Source organism: Agelaius phoeniceus, chromosome 1 (assembly GCF_051311805.1).
Source record: "Agelaius phoeniceus isolate bAgePho1 chromosome 1, bAgePho1.hap1, whole genome shotgun sequence".
Lineage (NCBI taxonomy): Eukaryota > Metazoa > Chordata > Aves > Passeriformes > Icteridae > Agelaius > Agelaius phoeniceus.
The window spans coordinates 131,000,763-131,020,301 of NC_135265.1; the positions used below are offsets into that span (position 1 = coordinate 131,000,763).

At 39.0% G+C, this 19,539-nt stretch overlaps 1 protein-coding gene across 3 annotated transcripts in view; it reads left to right on the forward strand.

Annotated features, from left to right (window-relative positions):
- RGS22 (regulator of G protein signaling 22) overlaps positions 1 to 17,739 on the forward strand; it is a 60,198-nt gene extending 42,459 nt beyond the window's left edge. For all 3 annotated transcript variants that reach the window (XM_077187509.1, XM_077187510.1, XM_077187515.1), the window contains 8 exons: positions 423 to 581; positions 4,473 to 4,634; positions 7,497 to 7,676; positions 9,179 to 9,319; positions 12,795 to 13,046; positions 14,796 to 14,901; positions 15,477 to 15,570; positions 17,553 to 17,739. In XM_077187509.1, coding sequence (XP_077043624.1) covers positions 423 to 581; positions 4,473 to 4,634; positions 7,497 to 7,676; positions 9,179 to 9,319; positions 12,795 to 13,046; positions 14,796 to 14,901; positions 15,477 to 15,550 — 1,074 coding nt within the window. In that variant the 3' untranslated portion in view covers positions 15,551 to 15,570; positions 17,553 to 17,739. The remainder of the gene's footprint in view (positions 1 to 422; positions 582 to 4,472; positions 4,635 to 7,496; positions 7,677 to 9,178; positions 9,320 to 12,794; positions 13,047 to 14,795; positions 14,902 to 15,476; positions 15,571 to 17,552) is intronic.
- The last annotated feature ends 1,800 nt before the right edge of the window (positions 17,740 to 19,539 follow it).

Below are 19,539 nucleotides of genomic sequence, written 5' to 3' on the forward strand. Positions count from 1 at the left end.
CTTACAGAACATCTCTCCTGAACTGTGACCTAGGCCATAGTCAAAGCATGTACAAGACAGCTCAGAAAAAGTGTAAAAATAGCTTTCAGGCACAGTGACTTGTTCCAGCTTTTTATTTTAGTATGTCAGTAAAGCTCAGACAACAAGTCTGAGCTGTGGTGCTCTGATATATCTTGATACTTAGGCAATTTACTTGGTCAAGCTGGGGTATTATTCACCAGAGTCTGTATCTTATTATAGGTAGGGACAAATGTAATCTGTTCCCTTTTATGAAAAGTACATGTGAGCCTTGGGTAAGCATGCATTAAGTGCTTTGCTTACAGTTAAGCTCATGCTTTGCTAAATCAAGGATGTAGAGAGATAAAGGACTTTTGGTATACACAAACGTTTATGTCATGTGTTATTGTATTTGGATTGCTTAGCTAATGCATTCAGGTGGAGGAAGGAGACAAAGCCTTCCTGATCAGCTTTCGGCAGCGGCTCTGCTACAAGTTCAGCAATGTGTCCAGAAGAGATTAGAAAAACAATGGCTGCCATTGTTCCTGGCAGATGAACACCATGGGGCAGAGGAAGAAGCAAAGGTAATTTTTTAACAACAGCAACACATACAGGCATTGTTTTTTGTTTGGCTCATAATTTACCATTGGGGTAGAAAGGTTCAGAGGAAAAGCAGCCCACAATTTACTTTCAGTTTACATTGAAAGAAATGCTGTAGCATGTACAGGTTGAAACATTTATCTTGGTAAGTGTGAAGACAGTTCATCTGAAGGCTTAGTTAAGCTGACAGTATTATTGTTAGATACCAAATCTGAAGGAGCTGGTGTTAGCTTTGCTGACATCCAGCCTGCCAGGAGAGTGACCTAATTTTTGCTGCACTGCTACACTCTCCCTATGCCATTTTGCCTTAGCCATAGAGTTGCACACTGAAGAAATACTGCTTTGTGTAAAGAATTTTCCCAAGGGGACCAGGACACAAGCAAATGAGTGAGCTTCCCATGCTGTAATTCTTTCTCTTATGCTGTCTACATTCTCCCATCTGGAGCTGCAGTGCCTGCAAAATCGACTTCAGGACTTGTGAAATTCTTTGGAGTGGGGAGGTTAACTGCTACAAGCCTTGCTCCTATTGGTTACTTCAGAAAGTTGCCAAACAGCTGGGAGTGAGGAGCCTTTCACTCCTGCTGGTTCATTAGGAAGACTGAGGAATGGGCAGAGCTAACATCTGCCTTTTATGAGTGCCTCTGTTGCTGTGATCCATGTAAGGGGATCATCCTGCTGGTGGCAGAGGCAAAGACTTGGTGTTTTGCACTTCCATAACAGCTCTGACATGTGAATGTCATAGCAGAGGGAAACTTCAAAGTTCAACCAAGTGGACACATATGCAACTGCATTGCTTGATAAAACTTTTTTTCTTTCATCTTTATAACATCATGAAGGTAGTCAGAAGTGTTGTCAGAAGTGCATATAAACTGAGTATTTTCCACTGATTCAGAGCACTAAGCAATCTGAAAAGTATAGGTTTTAATAAGAGAAACTATAATTTTAACAATGATTATGTGAATTAAATTTTAAAAAAATCCTAACCCTCTGCCTTTTTTTAGCTGAACTCTGCCTCCTTTACAAGCCCTGGCAGAAGACCAATAAGGCTAAGCTGCTTCCAGGTCTGGAAGCTAACTCATGCCTCTTTTTGCACCTGCTGCACTGTGTTGGCAGGGAGATTAGCCCAAGTAGTTTAGAAAATGCTGTATTCAACTCAAATAAACAGTTTACAGGAAATACATAGTTCTAATGAGCTTTCAGTCTTTTCTTAACTCCATTTATGTCCAATTGCTTTTTTCTCTTTCTTATTGAAAATTCAGAGGATGAAAAGATTCTTTGAAGAAAGTATTTTAGAAGAAGTGAAACCAGATGATATTCTCCACTGGCTTCATATTTCACAGTGACAAAACAGTGTGGGCATGCTATGTAGTCCTTATTCAGGAAACCTGCCCTCTGTTTGAGGTGTAATTCAGCTACAAAGAACTTGCAGGATCAAGTCTGTATTTATGATACAGCTGTGCAAAGGAACTAAAAGTATTTCATACTAAAAAAAAAAAACCAAACCCAAAATTTATTCCTCACATAAGTGGTCCCTTAGAACATTATGGGTGAAGTAAACTCCACCACCAGTGGAGTGCACAATTTGACTGGTATTGCCTCTTGTCTTCTCTAGTTCCCCAGTCTTAATGAGCAGGTGTTCATTTATAGCTGAAGAAGGGATGGCATTCTGTGCAGGTCCACAACAAGTTTCAGACATAAAATCCATAAGAAGACATATAAACTATTCTGCCACTGGGGTCTTAATGATTAAAAGGCTAACCAGAAAAAGAGAATATTTTAAAAATAGAATAATAATATTTTGTTCAGCTATAGAAAAGGGATATAGCTGAAGATCTTTCACACAAAGACCAGCAAAAGACAACCAGGATGTGGAAGGCGAGTGAAATTTGCTATGTCTCTTGTGTCTGCAGTTTCACAGTCTTTTTCATTTGGACCTTACACATTTTTCACAATTTCCCTGTTGACAGTGTGAGTCCCAAATGTAATGCTGTTAAAAGCAATCATGACTGTACTGGTTACAGTGGGCTGATTACTCACATTACTCCTGAATTTAGTTCCCTGCTGGATGCTCATGGTAAATCTCTCTCCCTTTCTGTCTGGAGAGGTCATACTTGAAAATAAAGATCTCTTGTCCTGGGCTTTGGAGCACTATTAACACTCCCTAAACTAATATTGTACCTTTAATTCACATTTATCTGTATTTTGTATGCAGTGGACTTATTTGGACAAGCTGTTCATTCCAGCATCTGGTAGTTTATTTATTATTGCAAGTGGATTACGTGCAGACACAAAAGGGAATGTGAAATATGCAGCAGAGTGGGCAGGTTTAATCATATCTCACAGTATCTCTTTCATTTAGAATTGTATTTTAATCTCACAGCACTGAGATAATATCAAATTTAAACTTTTTAAACCTTTGTAATAATAGATTTCATCAGATGTTTGCCAGTTTTTTTCTTCTTGAAGAGCAGTGAACTTTTTGTGATTGCCAACATACAAGTTGTGTACATTTGTTGGGTTGAACTTTTATTGTCTGTTGAAATCAAACTAGAGACCCGGTCACCAATTATCCATGCAAACCATCAGCACAAAAGGGATCCAAAGTGCATGTGGGTTCTGTTAAGTGAGTTTTCCCTTTGCCTGTTTGTCAGGGAGATGATTATTCTCCCTGTTCTGCTTCAAGGTTGTTGACCCATAAAATAAGTAGTGTTTACATACTGCTATAGGGATGGAAGCAACATTTTGTTCTTCCCTTCATGAATATGCCCTAGAAATAATTTTTCTCAAAAGTTCCCTAAATTCTGGTCACAGGGAATAGAACATGTTTGGAGAAGTGGAGAAGGGCTTGGAAAATCGAACTCTACTGCCTAAATTGAGCTGACTTTATTTTCACCAAAGGACTCTCTGGACAGCCACCACCCTCCTTGCCAGGGTAGGCTGTTACCCCTGGCAGGCTCTGTGACAGGACTGAGCAAAACCCCTGGTTTTAAGATAAGTTGCAGAAACCCTTTCAGCTTAGGATCAGCTTAGATTTCCAGGACTGTTGGCAACAACTAAAAATGTTTCTGACCGATGCTCACCACTGAACAGCACTCCACCCTTCCAGGACTTCAAGAGTTTTAAACCACTTTTAGAAGATGGTTTTCATTCATCCATCTGATAACAAAAGGGGGTTGTTTGGCTGTTCAGCAGCAGCACGAGAACTGTTTGTTCAGGAAGGCAGGCCAGCATGAACTTCAGTTCAAACAAACTGTCCCTGCATAAGCCATCTTTCTTTCCCCACCCTTTCCTGGCTGCCTACTGTTCTGTGCTTGGCAGCATGAGGATTTCCAAAATGTCTCAATGACTTTAAATTCTATTTTACTATTGGTAGCTTTATTTCATGGAGAGCAAACTCTCTGGCTTCTGTGGGTGATCATAGCAACACATTTCATACCTCATTTTGTTGGTGAGATTCCTGTCAGAAGCATTTTACAACTTTAAGCTATGTGATTTGTGTGTTCCTTTTCCTTTGTTGTTTGTTTGCATAAAACTCAAACTGTTCTCTAGAAAAGTAACCCATTACCATAATCAATAACAAGAGCTGTTTCTATACTTTGTAGTATGCAGTCATATGGTCTAAATCATTGTCAGTCATTTCCTCTCCATCATATCTTCCAAAAAATGTTCCCCAAACCAAACTTTAAAAAAAAAAAAAAGGAAAGGAAGAAATGAAACCTTGCCACATTTTATTGTATCCATGTCATAAACTCATAAACTACTGAAAGTTAGGGTCAGTGCAAAGATAAGAATCAGACAGTTTACACTAACTAATGCCTTTGTTATTGCTTTTTGAAACAAAGTTTATTTGGTGCATCTATTTTTTCTTTTGACAGCATGTGGACAATGAGAGTGTTTCTTCATCTAGTGAAATAATTGCTTTCCGCAAGGCGCTCTTGGATCCAGTGACAGCAAATCTGTTTCAACGCTTTGTGGCACTGAAGGGAGACCTTCTGGGGAATGGGGTGCTCTTTTGGCAAGAGGTGCAAAAGTATAAGGTATGATGGTAAAACAGAGCAAAGGGAATAGCATTCAATTTGTCAGCAAATTCATGCATTCTTGCAAATTAAGACAATTTTAACAAAAATATCTATAGGCATTCTTTTGTTCATAGTATTCATAGTAAAGCCTCTTTCATTGTTTAAACTGCTTTTTTCATCAGTGAAAATCCTCTTAAGGGTAGCTATTCTTGACTCAAATGCATTATCCCTGTATTTCTTTATGCTTCTTCAAACTGTAGCATTCTTCTGAGTCTTTAAAGGAACACTGCTATCTTGCTAATGCCCAGAGTTTGGTATATATCTGTTGAGCAGTAGAAATATGCAAGCATTAAAATGTTCATTTTGTCCTTATAGCTGCAATCTGAATTTGGTGATTTCTCAAAAATGAGAGATAACTTTAAAATTCAATCAAATCTACAGATATAAAGATGGTATCAAAAAACTCCTATATGTAGAATGCAGACCACAGCTCCCTTGCACTTTGCAGAATCAAATTTGACTTGAGCTGAGCTTGGAACCAAAGTGAAATGTGATGAGAAAGGTCAGCAGGGATTACATCCCTTCCCGTATATATGTAGTTTTGTGAAATTGCTTGTGTGGGTTGAAATACAATAGAAAATGTCTGGAGTGAAACTTTAAGACACACTGCAGCCTCCTAGGAATATCCTGGACTGAATGCAGGATCACCACAGATCTTTCATGTATTCCTCATTCCTTTTGCCTCTGGGATATTCCTGATGCAAAAGTGCTACCAGAGTGCAGAACCTCTTCTGGGCTCCTGAACATAGCCTATGTGCACATGGGAGGCAGGGAGCATGAGATTAGCTAACATGCTCAGAAACTGGGCTGTAAACACAGTTGCTGTTGCAGTAGCACTTGGAGATCTGCTGCAGGCATGTGGGTGTACTTTCACTGTTTAATTTTATGAATTTGAATTTGATGTCTGCATTAGAAGGTGAAGCTCCTCCTGTTTCCAGGGGACAATCTCTCTTCCCCACAAAGGTTCTGATCTCCAGGCAAGGAGATCACTGGCTGAAATGCTCTCTGGGGGTGCTGCTGTCTCTCTCATGGTTACAGAGTGATTACCTTAGATTAAAACTCTGATATGAAGGTACCTGGTGTTCCATGACACAAATCCTTTTTTAGATATTTGAAGTTTTGTTGATTCTTGTGACTCTTCGTTACTACGTTATGGAGGACATGGAAACTTTCTGCAAATTAATGTGGAGCGTGCTCTTAATTCTTTTCTTTGTAGAACTGCTCTCTGAAGAAAGCCTTCATTGTTTTTTGTTCCACCCCCTTTCCTGCATTTATGTTAATTTATTTGTCTTGTTATCCAGAAAAAGTAGAATCTGACCAGATTTCTCCATGCATGCAATGTCATGGTTGGCAGTTGATGCTCTTTGTAGAAGCAAAGGGCTGGAGTAGTAGGAGTGTTGTGGGTCAGGCTGAGCTGCAGGAATATTGCCAAAGGCGTGGGCAGCGCTTTGCACAGTGCATACTTGTATTGTCTGAGCCCTATCATGCCATCAGTTTAGACTGAACTCCCTTTAGCTGTCAGTGACTGCATTGCTCCCATAACCCATCAGGCTGGAGGCACATCTTGGGACAATCCAAAACCAAGATTTTTTTTTTTTAAACAAATATGAAGAAACATAACTCTGTGGATCATTTCCATCTGGTTATCTATGCTCGGTCTCAACTCTCTTCATATCATATGGCTTGTTTGTCTTCCCTCATACTACAGCTCTCTGCCTTCTGTGCTAGATGAGCAAAGAAAGCCATTATATATATACTAAGGATATATTTATGTTTTTGCATTGCCTTAATTTCTTTATTATAGTTGTTATAATTTTTTTTTTCCTTCCCAAAACTAAAAATATTCATAACAAAGCAAGCCAACTCTTTCACATACCACATTTCTGTTTAAAATTCATGGTTTTAATTTCTTTGCAAAGTCAATATGTAGCCTTCTATGCCAAAACTAAATTCAGATTCTTCATTTAAAGAGCTCTCTTCCTGACAACTCTTGAGTGGTCATTGTGTCATATTAATTTCTTGAAATATATAGATAAAAGGAAAGTTCATGTTTCAAAGTGTTGGAAGGACACTCTTTGAATTATTTTTCCTTCATGTCAAAGTCCAATGGTGGCATCGTCAGGGTGTCAAAACGCAGCAATAACAGGTTTTACAAGAACAATAGGATCACATTAAAAAAATAGAAAACCCCAGTGTTCCTTTGACATCTCACTCCTGTAAGTTCAGGTTTGTTTTGTATTCTATAGTGTACAGAGTTATTTCAAACTAGAAAATCTTAATGAATGGTGAAAGTAGAAGATTTCAATAAATGGAAGATTGTACTGGTAGCTGACAATTGTCCCCTCTTGTGACAACACTCCTAGTTAGAACATCTTGTACCCTCTAAGTATTTCCCCTCTTTTGTTGGAGCACTTAAAGCATTTCTTTATCTTGTATTTGCCATGGCTATGCAAGTCATAGCAGGCTCATTGTGAAAATCAGTGCCTTTCACACTTGTAGATGTGTTTCTCTTTTCAGAAATGTCTATTTGCCAGTAATGCATTTAAAATCTATGCTGTTATATCCAAACATGCAGGCAGAAATTATCACCTAAAAGCAATGATTGCTATGTATCTGCATTTGCAAACCAGAAGCCTCATGCATGTCTGAAGTATGGTTTTGACCATGCACATTTACCAAAAGAATTTTGCCTTGCATACTGAAGGAATTTATTGTATAATTATTTTTGTTTGACCATTGCTCTTTGATGACTGGTGCCCTGTAAAAGTTCTTGCCTGTGTCTCTCTCCATTGACTGAAAATGGTATTTTTTATCTTTCAGGACTTGTGCCATTCTCATTGTGATGATGCCATAGTTCAGAGAAAGATCACAGCTATTATTGACTGCTTTATTAATTCTGCCATACCCCCAGCTTTGCAGATTGACATCCCACCTGAACAAGCAAAGAAGATTGTGGAGCACAGGAAAGAACTAGGACCTTACATTTTTAGAGAGGCACAGGTAAGAAGCCGAGTGATAGGTCCGGCCAGAGACTGAGTGCCTGATTTTAAGAACAGTCTTCATTGCTTATGTGGCAGTTAGGACTCCACACACAAGCCTGGGCTTGAAGGAGAAAGCTGTAGTCATATATTTCAATGACTGTAAGGTGGAGATGGAAGAGAGTTTCAGATTTATCCTGCTCAATAAAGAAAATCTCTGACAGCTAGCTGATCCTGGAAAGGTATATCCAGGTCTGTGTTACGAATTCTAGCAGTAGAAATGAATTCTGTCTATGTTCTTAATTGCTTGTTCTTTACCACTTGGTTAATGTCACAGAAGTAATTTGTAGTTAGAAAGTCTGTGGTTTTCAAGTTTTATGAAAAATGCAGATGTGAGTCAAGCACAAAGACAGCTTAACTTGCTGAATGTCTTTCCCTCCCTATTACAGAAAGTGTGTATTAAATGGCTGTAGAAAATTTTCTCTCTGATCTTTCTATTAATCAGGTTGAATAGCAATTTTGGAACCTTTACTACAGACTTACTATTTTCTTATCCCTTGATACTGCCTTGTCTTATCTTCTAAGTCCAAGAAAAGTAGTTGTTGTTCTTTTCCTATTAAATTCCCACTGACACCTTTAGACATCAACTGTGAGTTCATAAAGTGTTTGGATGACAAGAGATGGATAATTTGTCAGAGAAAAGGGTTCATATAGGTCCTAAGAGAAAGAGAAGTCTCATTTCAGCCTGTGTAAAACCCAGTGAACTCCAGAAATGTGGCACAAAACCAAAGGAAGAACTAGGCCAAAAAGCTGTGACTGGAACCCGACAGTGGCTCACATGTCACTTTCAAGCCTCTTGAGCCAGAAGCAGTGAGCATGCTTGGCTGCTTTGAAGCCAAGTTTCTCAATGCAAATTAAACATCTAAATAAATTGAAAAATGTGAGCCTTAGTACGTGCAGCAACAGAATTCACTGAGCCCCTCTGTTTGCTTTTCTAAAATTGTTTTTCTTATTCTAGTTCAAAAACGACCCTGTGAGAGATTATATCATTTAAAAATTATCCAAGATTTGCTCATAGATCTGTAATGTGGTTTAAGAGCCTTTCCAGAGGCAAAAAAGTATTTCCTTTCTCTTAAGGAGAGGAAAAAAAGCCCATTCCTAATGAACTGAATATTTGAAATACTTGAGCAGAACAGTGGTGCAAAAGCAATTCTACTGGTGTATATTTTATCAAGAATACTTGTAAAAAGTGATGGATGTTTTCATTAATGCAAACAATTGTTTAGGGAAATATAAAAAAAGAAAATGCCTTTTAACTGTGTTCTAGGAAGATTTCTCACCAGTAATAAACACACTGATGAAAAGCATGTGCTGAGCAAAGCTGGGCTGAAATGTCAGGACAGAGTACGTGGGAGGAACAAGGCTGTGTGTTCAAAAAAAATAGTTATCTCATTCTGCATTTTATTTTACAGTCAACTGTTTCCTTAATACGGTCAAGATTGACTTTATTTTCTTCCTGCGCAGATGAGTATTTTTGCTCTTCTGTTTAAATTTTGGCCAGAATTTTGTAAATTCCAAAGCAATCCAGAGAGTGACAAAATTCTAACTTCCTTGGAGAAAAAAAAGGAAAAAGATACACAAAAGATGGAAGGGATAACAGCAAAGGTAAGGCTCATAAAGTTTCAGGTGACCACTGATGAACTGAATAACATGAGAAAAGATACATCAAATAAAATATCTCTTTCTCAGCCTGGTCCATAGCTACCTAACCTTGTTAGATTTCAAGCTTTACACTCAACCCAGTCCTGAGGTGATTACTTCCCAATCCTGCCAATACATATACATATGTTTGAGTTGAAGCAGGTGATTCAATGGAATACTCCTTTCATTAACCAGAGGAAAAATGTATTTTAGTCACCTTTTGTGCCAGGAGAAAAGCAAAGAAGAAGCAAAGAAGAATTAAGAACAATACATCTGTGTACAGTCCGTGTGTACTGTGGGCTACTGCAGACCTGTTTGCACTTTCATGATATATTGTCTTATACTAGAATTTATGTTCTGGACCACAACTGAAATCAAACCAAACCCAAACCAAAATTGGTTTCATATCTATTTTCCAGAAGGACCATTTGAAAATCCTGCACATTGTTTAAAAAAAAATATTTATGTGGTAATTAATTTGCATAATCTTTGCCTTTGCTTGAATATTTCTCAGCTTTGAAAGTGAAATTGTTAGACTGTTCACAGCAAGTTTCCAGACAGTTCCAGCACATTAACAAACTGTGACCTCTACAATGGAATGCTTGTTTGTAAAATTGTTTTTCTTGGATTTTTAAAATTAAAATATAATGGACTTCTTTTTCTATTGATTATAGGCTTTGAAAAAGTTTATTTTTTATTAAATACAATTGTTTGGCAAGCTTTGAGGAGAGAACATTCTTTTAAGGACAGAGAAATTACTGGACTTGCAAACTATAATAAGTAGCATTACAGAGACCTTGACGTATTCTAAATACCATGTAGATGTGTGGAGATGTTCCATGTGATATGAACCACACTGGTATCTGGACAGATACATAGGCCCATAAGAACATATATGCATTGTTATTCTTCTTTATGCACGTGAAAGCTGAGGACCAGTGAAGCATTACTCAAGGCCACCACAGCAATGTCAAGGGAAGTCTAAAATCCAATAACTCATCTTACTTTCTCCAAAGCACAATGTCTCCATATATATATGTCTGCCAAGGCCATTGGCAATACTTATAGTGCAAGAATGCAATATTTCAAAGTAACAAACTTTTTCATTTTCACAGACTTATTTTCCATCTGTTTGTTGCCTGTCTATGAGATTTCTGATCAAGATCAAGGAATAAAGAAGAAATATTAGGCAGGAGGGCAAAAGCCTAGCTTTTATGGAGAGCAAATGGGAACAAGGAATTATGCTTCTAAGCAGAGAAATAGAGTAAGGAATTTTAGAAAATGACAAGCAGAGAATGCAGCTTTGTAAACAGTTTGTAGACTATTCTTCTCCTCACCAAAAAAAAAAAAAAGGATCTGTAAACCAGTTACCTTTTAAAATCTCTTAAAAGAATGGGTGCAACACATAATTTTTTCCAATATAGTAAAAATCCTTTTTTCTTTCTGTTATTGTTTAAAGAATTTGCCATTTCCTGTTCTCTTGCCTGAGAAATCTTGAGATTTCTGTCCTCTTGGTGACAGCATAATTCAAATGATGCAGTATCCCTGAAGGATACTGATAAGTTTCATCTAACATGAGCAACAGCAGGTTCACTTGTTGGCTTGTGGAAGGTGATGATTTCTTGGCAATGAAAAGAAGGACTATCTTCCTCTGCCCCACCAGGCTCATTGAACAAGAGCAAAGCTCTGGCAAGGGTTAGAAACAGCTTTTTATATATATATCTCCTCTCCACCCCACAGATCAGTTGCTATTTTGAGTTTATGTCAAACAGAGCGATCATACTCCTAGGGGAGGAATTTGCTTTCTTCTTCCTTTACACATGTGTCCCTGGGGCACTGAATCTACCTGTGCTCACCTCAGTTTTAGAACTGAACAAATAAGAGTTGGACTTTCATGTAGTATAGTGGAAAAAATGGGCAGACAAGGAGCTTTTCACTGAGCAATGATGCATTACTTGGTATTGTTTGACTATCTCAATATTTTTTTTGTGTGCCTATTTGTTATTTAAAGGGCAAACTCTACCAAAGAGTAGAACTCATCCTGGCAATGGACTTTTTCCTTTGTTAACTGCTAGATGCACATCCACATACTTCCAAATATATGTCACTTCTTTCAGACTGCCTTGATGCCAGTACTAGTATTTTGTGGTATACATGATTGCATTTTATCTCCAAAATAGATTTTGGATTTTTTTGCTTTCAAGTGCACAAAATAGCTTTAAATTTTTAGTTTTAACTTACATTTTAGATTTGTACATACTCCTTCCATGTCCTTAGCAAAGAAAGCCATCAACATTATTTTCCTTTTCTGTGTTTCTGCTATGTCTCTTAGCAATAAGCTTATTTGTTAGTAAGTGGTGTAATGGCATGGGATCTAAATCCACTATAACATTGCTTAATTTATTATGAGAAGTCATTTTTAAAGACCTTGCTTAACTCACCATTCTCATTGAGAGAGCCAGTAAACATAAACTGCAGTGCAGTCATATTCACAATGTCTCTGTGTTTGCATTGGCATCCCCATTCCACCAAATGAGTGTGCCACAGAAGCTACTGAGCCTGTTTCTGCAGAGAAAATCAGCATCACACTGCCTGGGCAGCTCTGTACCCAAAAGTCACTCTTACAGCTGATGGGTTCACAGGACAGTGGGAATTATGACAAAGGAAAAGGCACTTTGGGAGCAAGGAAATGAGACAGAGTGATCCTTTTCCAGATCTTTCAGGGACTTACTAAGTGACTTTGGGAACAATTTGATCCCTTTTTTTCCCTTCACTTTCTCTCTTGGAACATGGGAGGGTTATATTACTCAGCTCTTGGAGAGAGCTCTTTGTGATGTCAAATATGAACATTGATTGATGTTTATGAAGAGTCTTGGGATCATCAAACAGAACGTGCAAAGGTGAAACAAACCAACATGAAAATGACAAACAGTTAATCACCAGAGCAGTTTGCCAAGGGTTACAATGCCTTGTTCTTCTCTGTAGATTGTACATTGTCTGTTTTCCTAACTTGTATACTTGTAGTTCATACACAGCTACTGGACCAAGCTATAATTAATCATGACAAATCCTACATTCTATGTTTATACTTGAGGCCAAATTAGAGGTTCACAATGTCCTCTCTGTCCTTAAAATATGTTCTGTTGCAGATCTGCCCTGTCACCTAGCTATATTTTGGAGCAGATATTGAATCTGAAAAAAAGATGGTCTGTAGGAGTGTAGAGGACAGGAAACATGAACTAGAACAAAGAAATGCTTTAAAAAAGCAGCTGCTACTTTAAAATATGCTCAGCACGATGAATTATGAAGCTAAGCATTACAAAACATTACTGCAAATGACACTATCTCATTTCCAATGACAATTTTTTGTTCCTCAGATTTTGCTTTTTACTTTAGCTCTGTAACTATTGTTCACATCTAATTATAAGTTTTTTTGCAGGGTAAAGAAGTGGGGAAAAAACTCATTAATTTCGCTCAACTTAAGTCCTTGATTCAACCCAAGTCCTTGACTCAACCCAAGTTCTTGACCCAACCCAAGTCCTTGACTCAGTTCAAGTCCTTGACTCAGCCTGAGCCCCTGACTCAGCTTAAGCCCTTGACTCAACTGCCAAAGAGTGTTTTGCTAGATGAGCTTGATGTTAAGAGAAGATCATCAACAGCTTTAGCACCTATAGAAGGACCTGGAAGGAAGGTAAATAATACATGTTCCTACAGTTGTAATTCAAGAGAGATAAAATAATCTTGGGAAAAGGGGAAGGGGGAGTTTGGTTTTGAATACTGCTGTCAGATGGTTCTTCAATAACTGTTCATTCCTCTACAATTAGCTTTGCTGTTTTAAGTTTACCTGTCTTACAGGTGATTTTTTTTTTGTTCTTTATTAATTTTTTTTTAAGATATAGGTTCTGAGTAGTATTAACAGCTAACTGAATGTTAAGGTCTTACGGTGTATGGATTAAATAAAGAATCTATATTTAAAGATAAATTGAAGAAAAGGTAGTTCAGTTCTGGAATAAGAAGCTTTTCATTATTTGTGAAATTCATATCCTGAAAGAATTTGGTTTAGGCTAGAGTCCTGTTCTGGTCATATGCCAAAAACTGAAGCTGAATTCCTTTAGAAAATCTAGGTATTTGAAAATCTAGGTATTTGAAAACCACTTCAAGACTTCTTCCATAACAACTCTGACAATGTATCAAATTAGTAGTGAAAAGGTAACAGTTATTTTACCTGGAAATGGGAAAAACAGGCTACATTGGGCGTATCAAGGGATCATTCATGGCTGAGTTGGCATTGCCAGAACATAACAGGGAACCTGTGCAACCACATAAGCACAGATATTTAATGAGAATCAGGAGTAAATCGCACTTTGGCCACTGCTTGTATTCCATAGAGCTCTTCCCATGGCATTATGGTAGTGAAGAGCAGAATATAGAAAAAAGGTACTGTGAAATACCCCCAAAATCTGAAATCACAGTGTGAATTGTATAGATAAGCTTACACTCTTACCCTTAAGTGGACCTTTTTACTTTTGCTCATACCTATTTAAAAAAAAAGTGAGTTGAGCAAGCCAATACATCCCTGGTATACATTTAAACCCTCAAGAAGAGGGCTTAATAAACAATATTTTAAAGGGCAGTTTCTTCTTCCTTCTGCAAGCCCCTTCCTACAATAGGAAGGTGATAGAAGTTCTTACTGAATCATGATATGAAAAATTGGCTCCAAACTTCTCATGCCATAAGATAAAAACCAGGCCAAATAAAAGTGCAGTTCTCATCCTGTTTTGGAAGAGCAACCTATTATTTACATGCAATCTGAACTGTGGTTGTTTTCTTTAAAAGCAGTATTTTATCCCTAGAAAAGGAAAGGATGGCATCTCCAGTTGATCTGCCCCTAGTGGTAGCAGCATTCTGCTGGAGAGGGCAGGCAGAAGGAGCTGTGAGGCTCACAGATGTTCAGTGAAAGGACATAAGCTAGAAACAGCTTTTCTTATATGTATTTCCTCTCCACCCCACAAATCAGTTGCTGGTTTGGGTTTATGTCAAACAGAGCAATCATAGTCCAAGGGGAGGACTAAGGGTGTAACACAGAGATAAAATTAAGTCCTTGATAGCACAAATGATATTTTGGGAGGGTAAAGATCTGCTGCTTTGCTTTTGAAGAAGAACGGAGAGAGAATAATACTCAGACTAGGGATGAAGAATAAATATAAACATTGTATCTGTCAAACTTGCTTAAATCATGGTGTTTTGAGATTTACTTATTTACAGGTATACTCTTTCTCCCATTATTCCAATATTGTAATTTAAAAAAAATCTTCTTAATATTTGTAATTATCCAGTAATAGGAATATAACATAAACAAGTTTTTTATCTTACTGTTGAAATGGATCAGAAACTACAGTGATATGACCTGGAGGCTGATGGTTTTTGATGGTTCTTGCAGGCTTCCTGGTCCTATTCCAAGTACATAGAAGCCTTGGAGCAGGAAAGAATACTCATCAAAAAGCAAGAAGATCTGCAGAAAACCTCATCATCATCACTCCCTGCAGGTTATTAACCAAGCTCTGTAGTTTAGCAGGACAAACTTAGACCATAGGTGTACTTGTGTCCTTGCAGTACAAGGACTGCTCGCTCTTCTTCTCAGTTGTGTACAGAAACCTCTGCATCTCTTTTGCTGTCTGTAGGGGAGTTGCTGTCTGGGCTGTACTCATGAGAGGTATATTTGCTAAGAAAGAAAAAGTTGCAGGGTATCTTTGCACTGCCTTTACAGCACAGGTCCTGCTGCAGAGAGGAATAAAGCCATTTCTTCATTCTGCAGTGACATGACAATCACATACACATTTCACCTCCCTGGCTTCTTGTGCTTCATCAGCTTACATTCAAGCAGATACTGAAACCTCTTTCTCACAGTATGTTTCTCACAGTATGTTCTCTGTCAGTATGTTTTTGGAGGCATTGCTTCATCCTTGCTTCAGCTGTGACTATCCTTGTAGGTCTTTGCCAAGGATATTATGACTTGTTTATTTATTAAAAATAGCCATTTAGTAGTAGGGCTAGCAATAGCTCTATGTAATATTCAGTTCCTTCAGTTTCACATAATTTTAATTTTTTTTTCCAAATGCAGGTTACTTGTCTATGTCCTCCCGGAAGCCTGAAAGTTTTGTAAAAGCCACCATTCCTACAAAGCCTAAATTCTGAATCTTCCCAAGAAGCAGGAAGTGAGTACCAGACTGACAACAAGTGTGCTTTGAAATGTGAATTCTTAAAAGCCAGTTTTCCTGCTGCCAGTGCTGATAGTCATTAGTAGCAAGTTATCCTGCTCCAAATCATGTTTAACTGAAGCTGTACAGCCTCCATATGAAAACAAGCTTATTTTTCACGTCAGCCATGGTTAGCGGATCTAATGTTCACCAGATGGAATTTTGTTGCAAAATGGCAGTCTCTGAAATTAGGTTATCTAAGCTTTCTAGTTAAGATTTTTTAAATAGGAACATGAGATGACTGGAGAAATCTCAGACCCTCTGAAGTTACTGTCAAGAACCTGACACAGAACTAGCAATAGATCACCTCTGCCAAAGCCAATTAAATATTAGACTGAGAGAAAGAAGTGGGACAGCAAAAAAAAATTGATAAAGACAGAAACCCAGATTTTGCTTCAAGGCCTAAATTCCTAGAAGGAAGAATCCTCTAGAGGTTTGGGGTTTTTTTGGTGTTTTTTAGCCTATGTTGAAGTTAGGTGGACTTATGAAAGTTAATAGGACTTGGAATATTGCTGCTTTCCTTCTCTGCTCCTCCTTCCTCTTCTAATTCTGTACTTGGCACTGCTATTTTAGGCAACTTGGTGTCCTGCCCTCATTAGTCCTCCTAAAATTTCAAGTGTCTGAAAATAATCTTCCTGTGGCAGCATTTTCTGAAAATGACTTCAGAGAAAACTGCAGCATTCCTTGGTCTTCCCTCCCATTCTCTTTCTGCCCTCTTACCATGTTCTACAGCTGCAGTTAAAGTAATCCATCTACCTGGGGCCTCCTGCACCTCACAGCTGTGCCTGTATTCCACACACCTTTGCCTTCTCACCACTGTTCTGCTCCCGGTGGAGTCCTGGTGCAGGGCCTCTGCTCCTGCTCTGTGACTGAGGAACCTCCAGCTGGGCCCACAGGGCACCTGCCCCCCTTGCTCCAGCCCAGCCCAGCCCAGCCCAGCCCAGCCCAGCCCAGCCCAGCCCAGCCAGTTCTGGCCTGCCCTGGCTATTCCAGACTGGAGAACTGCATTCCTGCCAGGCACCAGGCTGTGGTACAGACTAACACAATGAGAAAGTTAAGGTCCTGTGAGGTCTCTTCCACCAGGCTCAGTTGCAGCCCACTCTCTAATGCCTCTGGAAATTTGCCTGCCAGCTATCCTATAGTGATCTGACCACTCTGCTGGTAGGGTGAGACAGCTACCCAAGACCATGAATGCTCTTGATGGGGCATCTTCTCTCCACTTTGTAACAGAGCAGGTCTGGGGATAGGTGACACTATCTGATAGGTAACACCTGGTCTGTTGGGGATAGGTGGCAAGGCTGGCAGCAGGAGGCTTGTGAGGAAGGCCAGGGCTGCCTTGTGCTGGGCACAGCCAGTCCCACTTTCCTCCAAGGACCCAGCATAGGACATGGCTGATCCCTCAGCCAAGATGGGGGCACCTTGGGGAAACACATTTCAGAAAGAGCAAAGAAAGCCAGAGAGTGGAGGAAAAAATAAAAGGAGTGATAACAGAGGGAACACCAAGAGCAGAGGTGAAGGTGTAAGAGGAAGAGGTTAAGGAGAAAGGTGAGGAAGAGGAGGAGGTGCTCTGTGGTGGAGCAGATATTCCCTGCAGCCTGTGAAGGATTGATGCTGCAGCAGAGGAAAATAGTGAGTAGGAAGAAGGAACTTCTCAGTGCCTCACCAAAGGGACAGAGTGCAACCAGTGGTGGTTACAAGGAGGGCAGGAGAGGTGCTCGGAGTGAACTTGAACCTGGGAAACGTGGAGGAAAAGTATTTTCTCTAAGTGTGTATATGTTCTTATTTTCTTTCCCTCTCTCCCCCACTACCTGAATTAGTAATGATTTATTCTAATTTGCAATAAATTGATTTCCCCAATTTGACCTGATGCATTTATTGAAGAACTGTTCTGATTATTTCAACTGGCTGAACACAGCAATGACATTTTGTTACCTTTTCAGGCACATTAAAATATCTCTGAGGAAGGGAATACAGAGACATTCAATGGAGATGCCAGGAGACACAAATGTAATGTGCTTGCAAGGTTTGTTCTTAAAATTCCAGAGTAAAGATGATGACTTAGAATATTATTAAGAACCAGGGGATCAAGGGTAGAAAATAAACATGTTCTAATGTGTTCCATTTCAACCTGATTGTGACACTGGCTCTTGTGTTTATGATTTAATAATACACCTTGAGGCTCAAATTGCAGTAGGATTACACCAAACTATGCATGGTGCAAACTACTAGGTAGTCTCCACCTTAAACATCTTATAATCAAACCCAGTTCTTCAGTGCCTGATCTAATGAATAAGTAAAACACTGCCTTGAACTGACAGCCCTGAAGCAGAGTGTTTTGGGACACTGTGCTATCACTATGCAATTCACACAACTTCTGTTCATCAAGGATAACTCATGAGGTCTCTGAGTTATTATAGAGGCAAATGCTCTTGTTGTTTCCTCCCAGCTCAGTCTGATTCCTGTTCCAAAGTTCACCTTCTGTCTCACTTCTGACTTTTGATCCACAAGAAAGGCTTAAAATTGATCAGGACACAGATGGGATTGTGACCTTCTATACAATATCAATAGTCCCAAGGCATTAGTCAACAGAGGGTTGCTCTTGTGTAGCTCTCCCTACTTCTAAGAAGTTTTAAAAAGACTTGGGGCACAGTTGATGTGGGGACTAAGGACCAAGGATTAATTGAGAAATTAAAAGGGGGCGGGGGAAAAATAACTACTAGGCAAGAGACAGGATGATACTAGACCTCTCCACATTCTTCAGACCTCTTTAAAAACCAGTCCCCAGCCACAAAGCTGTTGGCTCCATTCTCCCCCACATGTGTGTAACGCATGTAAAAGAAAGGCTGATCAAGCTCCAGTGAGCTGTTCCTGAGGATTAGCCCTGAGTTAGGGATGGGACTGTCTCCTGCTGGAGACAGGCTGGCAGGGAATAAATACACTTTCTTTTATGGATGTAGTTGCCTTGATCATATATTCTTACAGGAGGAGCAAGGGAGATCATTGGTTCAGTTCCTGCTTTGCCCATGGTTCAGAGTTTGCTTCATGCTTGTCTGCACTCGTTCTGTGTTGAGTTACCTGAAAAATATGTTTTTGGTGGAAGCTACAAGGGAATAAAACACAAAATTCTTTCCCTGCTTTTCATGTTTTCCTAAATTTCACAAATGCAGTAAACTTTAATATTCAATACATCTGAGGAGGTTGGAATGCAGCATCTTGTAGTGAGCAAAGCACATATGGTACTGTGTGGCCTACCAGTCATTAATGTGAAAGGCAAAGAATCATGAAGTGCCATAAATGCAGTGATGTATGTCACCCTAGAAAAGCACATGGAAGGCCACTTTCTACTGCTGTGGTCAGTACAGTGCACGCAACCAAATGCTGGAGCATGGCAGGCTGTTTGTGTTGCTGTATTCTTGCCTTCATGGAATTTTGAGGCAGTTAAGTAACATGTAGACATTGATTATCTTATGCTTGTAGTTCTGACATGATTAATATTTGGATTACTTAAAAAATTAAAAATATTATCCAGATACTTGGATTACTTAAAAAATTAAAAATATTTTCCAGATATTTGTTACAAATACTAAAACTCCTTGTGAATGTTCCAGCCTTGCCAACTAGTGAACAAAAATTTACCAGCAAATTTACCTCATGCAAAAAATGACTGTCCCAGACAGTTGTGTTCATTAACACCATACATGTTAATGAAACTTAAAAAGAAGTACTTAATAAGTGAATAGAATTTTTCAAACTGGCCCTATTCACACCAAGTGCTGCAAACTGAAGTTTACTCTCAATCTAGTTTGCTGTTCTGTCTCTGTGGCAGCTGAAACATCTGGGTGTATGTAGACACACATGCGCTGTTTTAGTGCCAAGGCCATGTCTTCAGGACGCAACTGAGAAGGATCACATGTATCAGTAATGCTA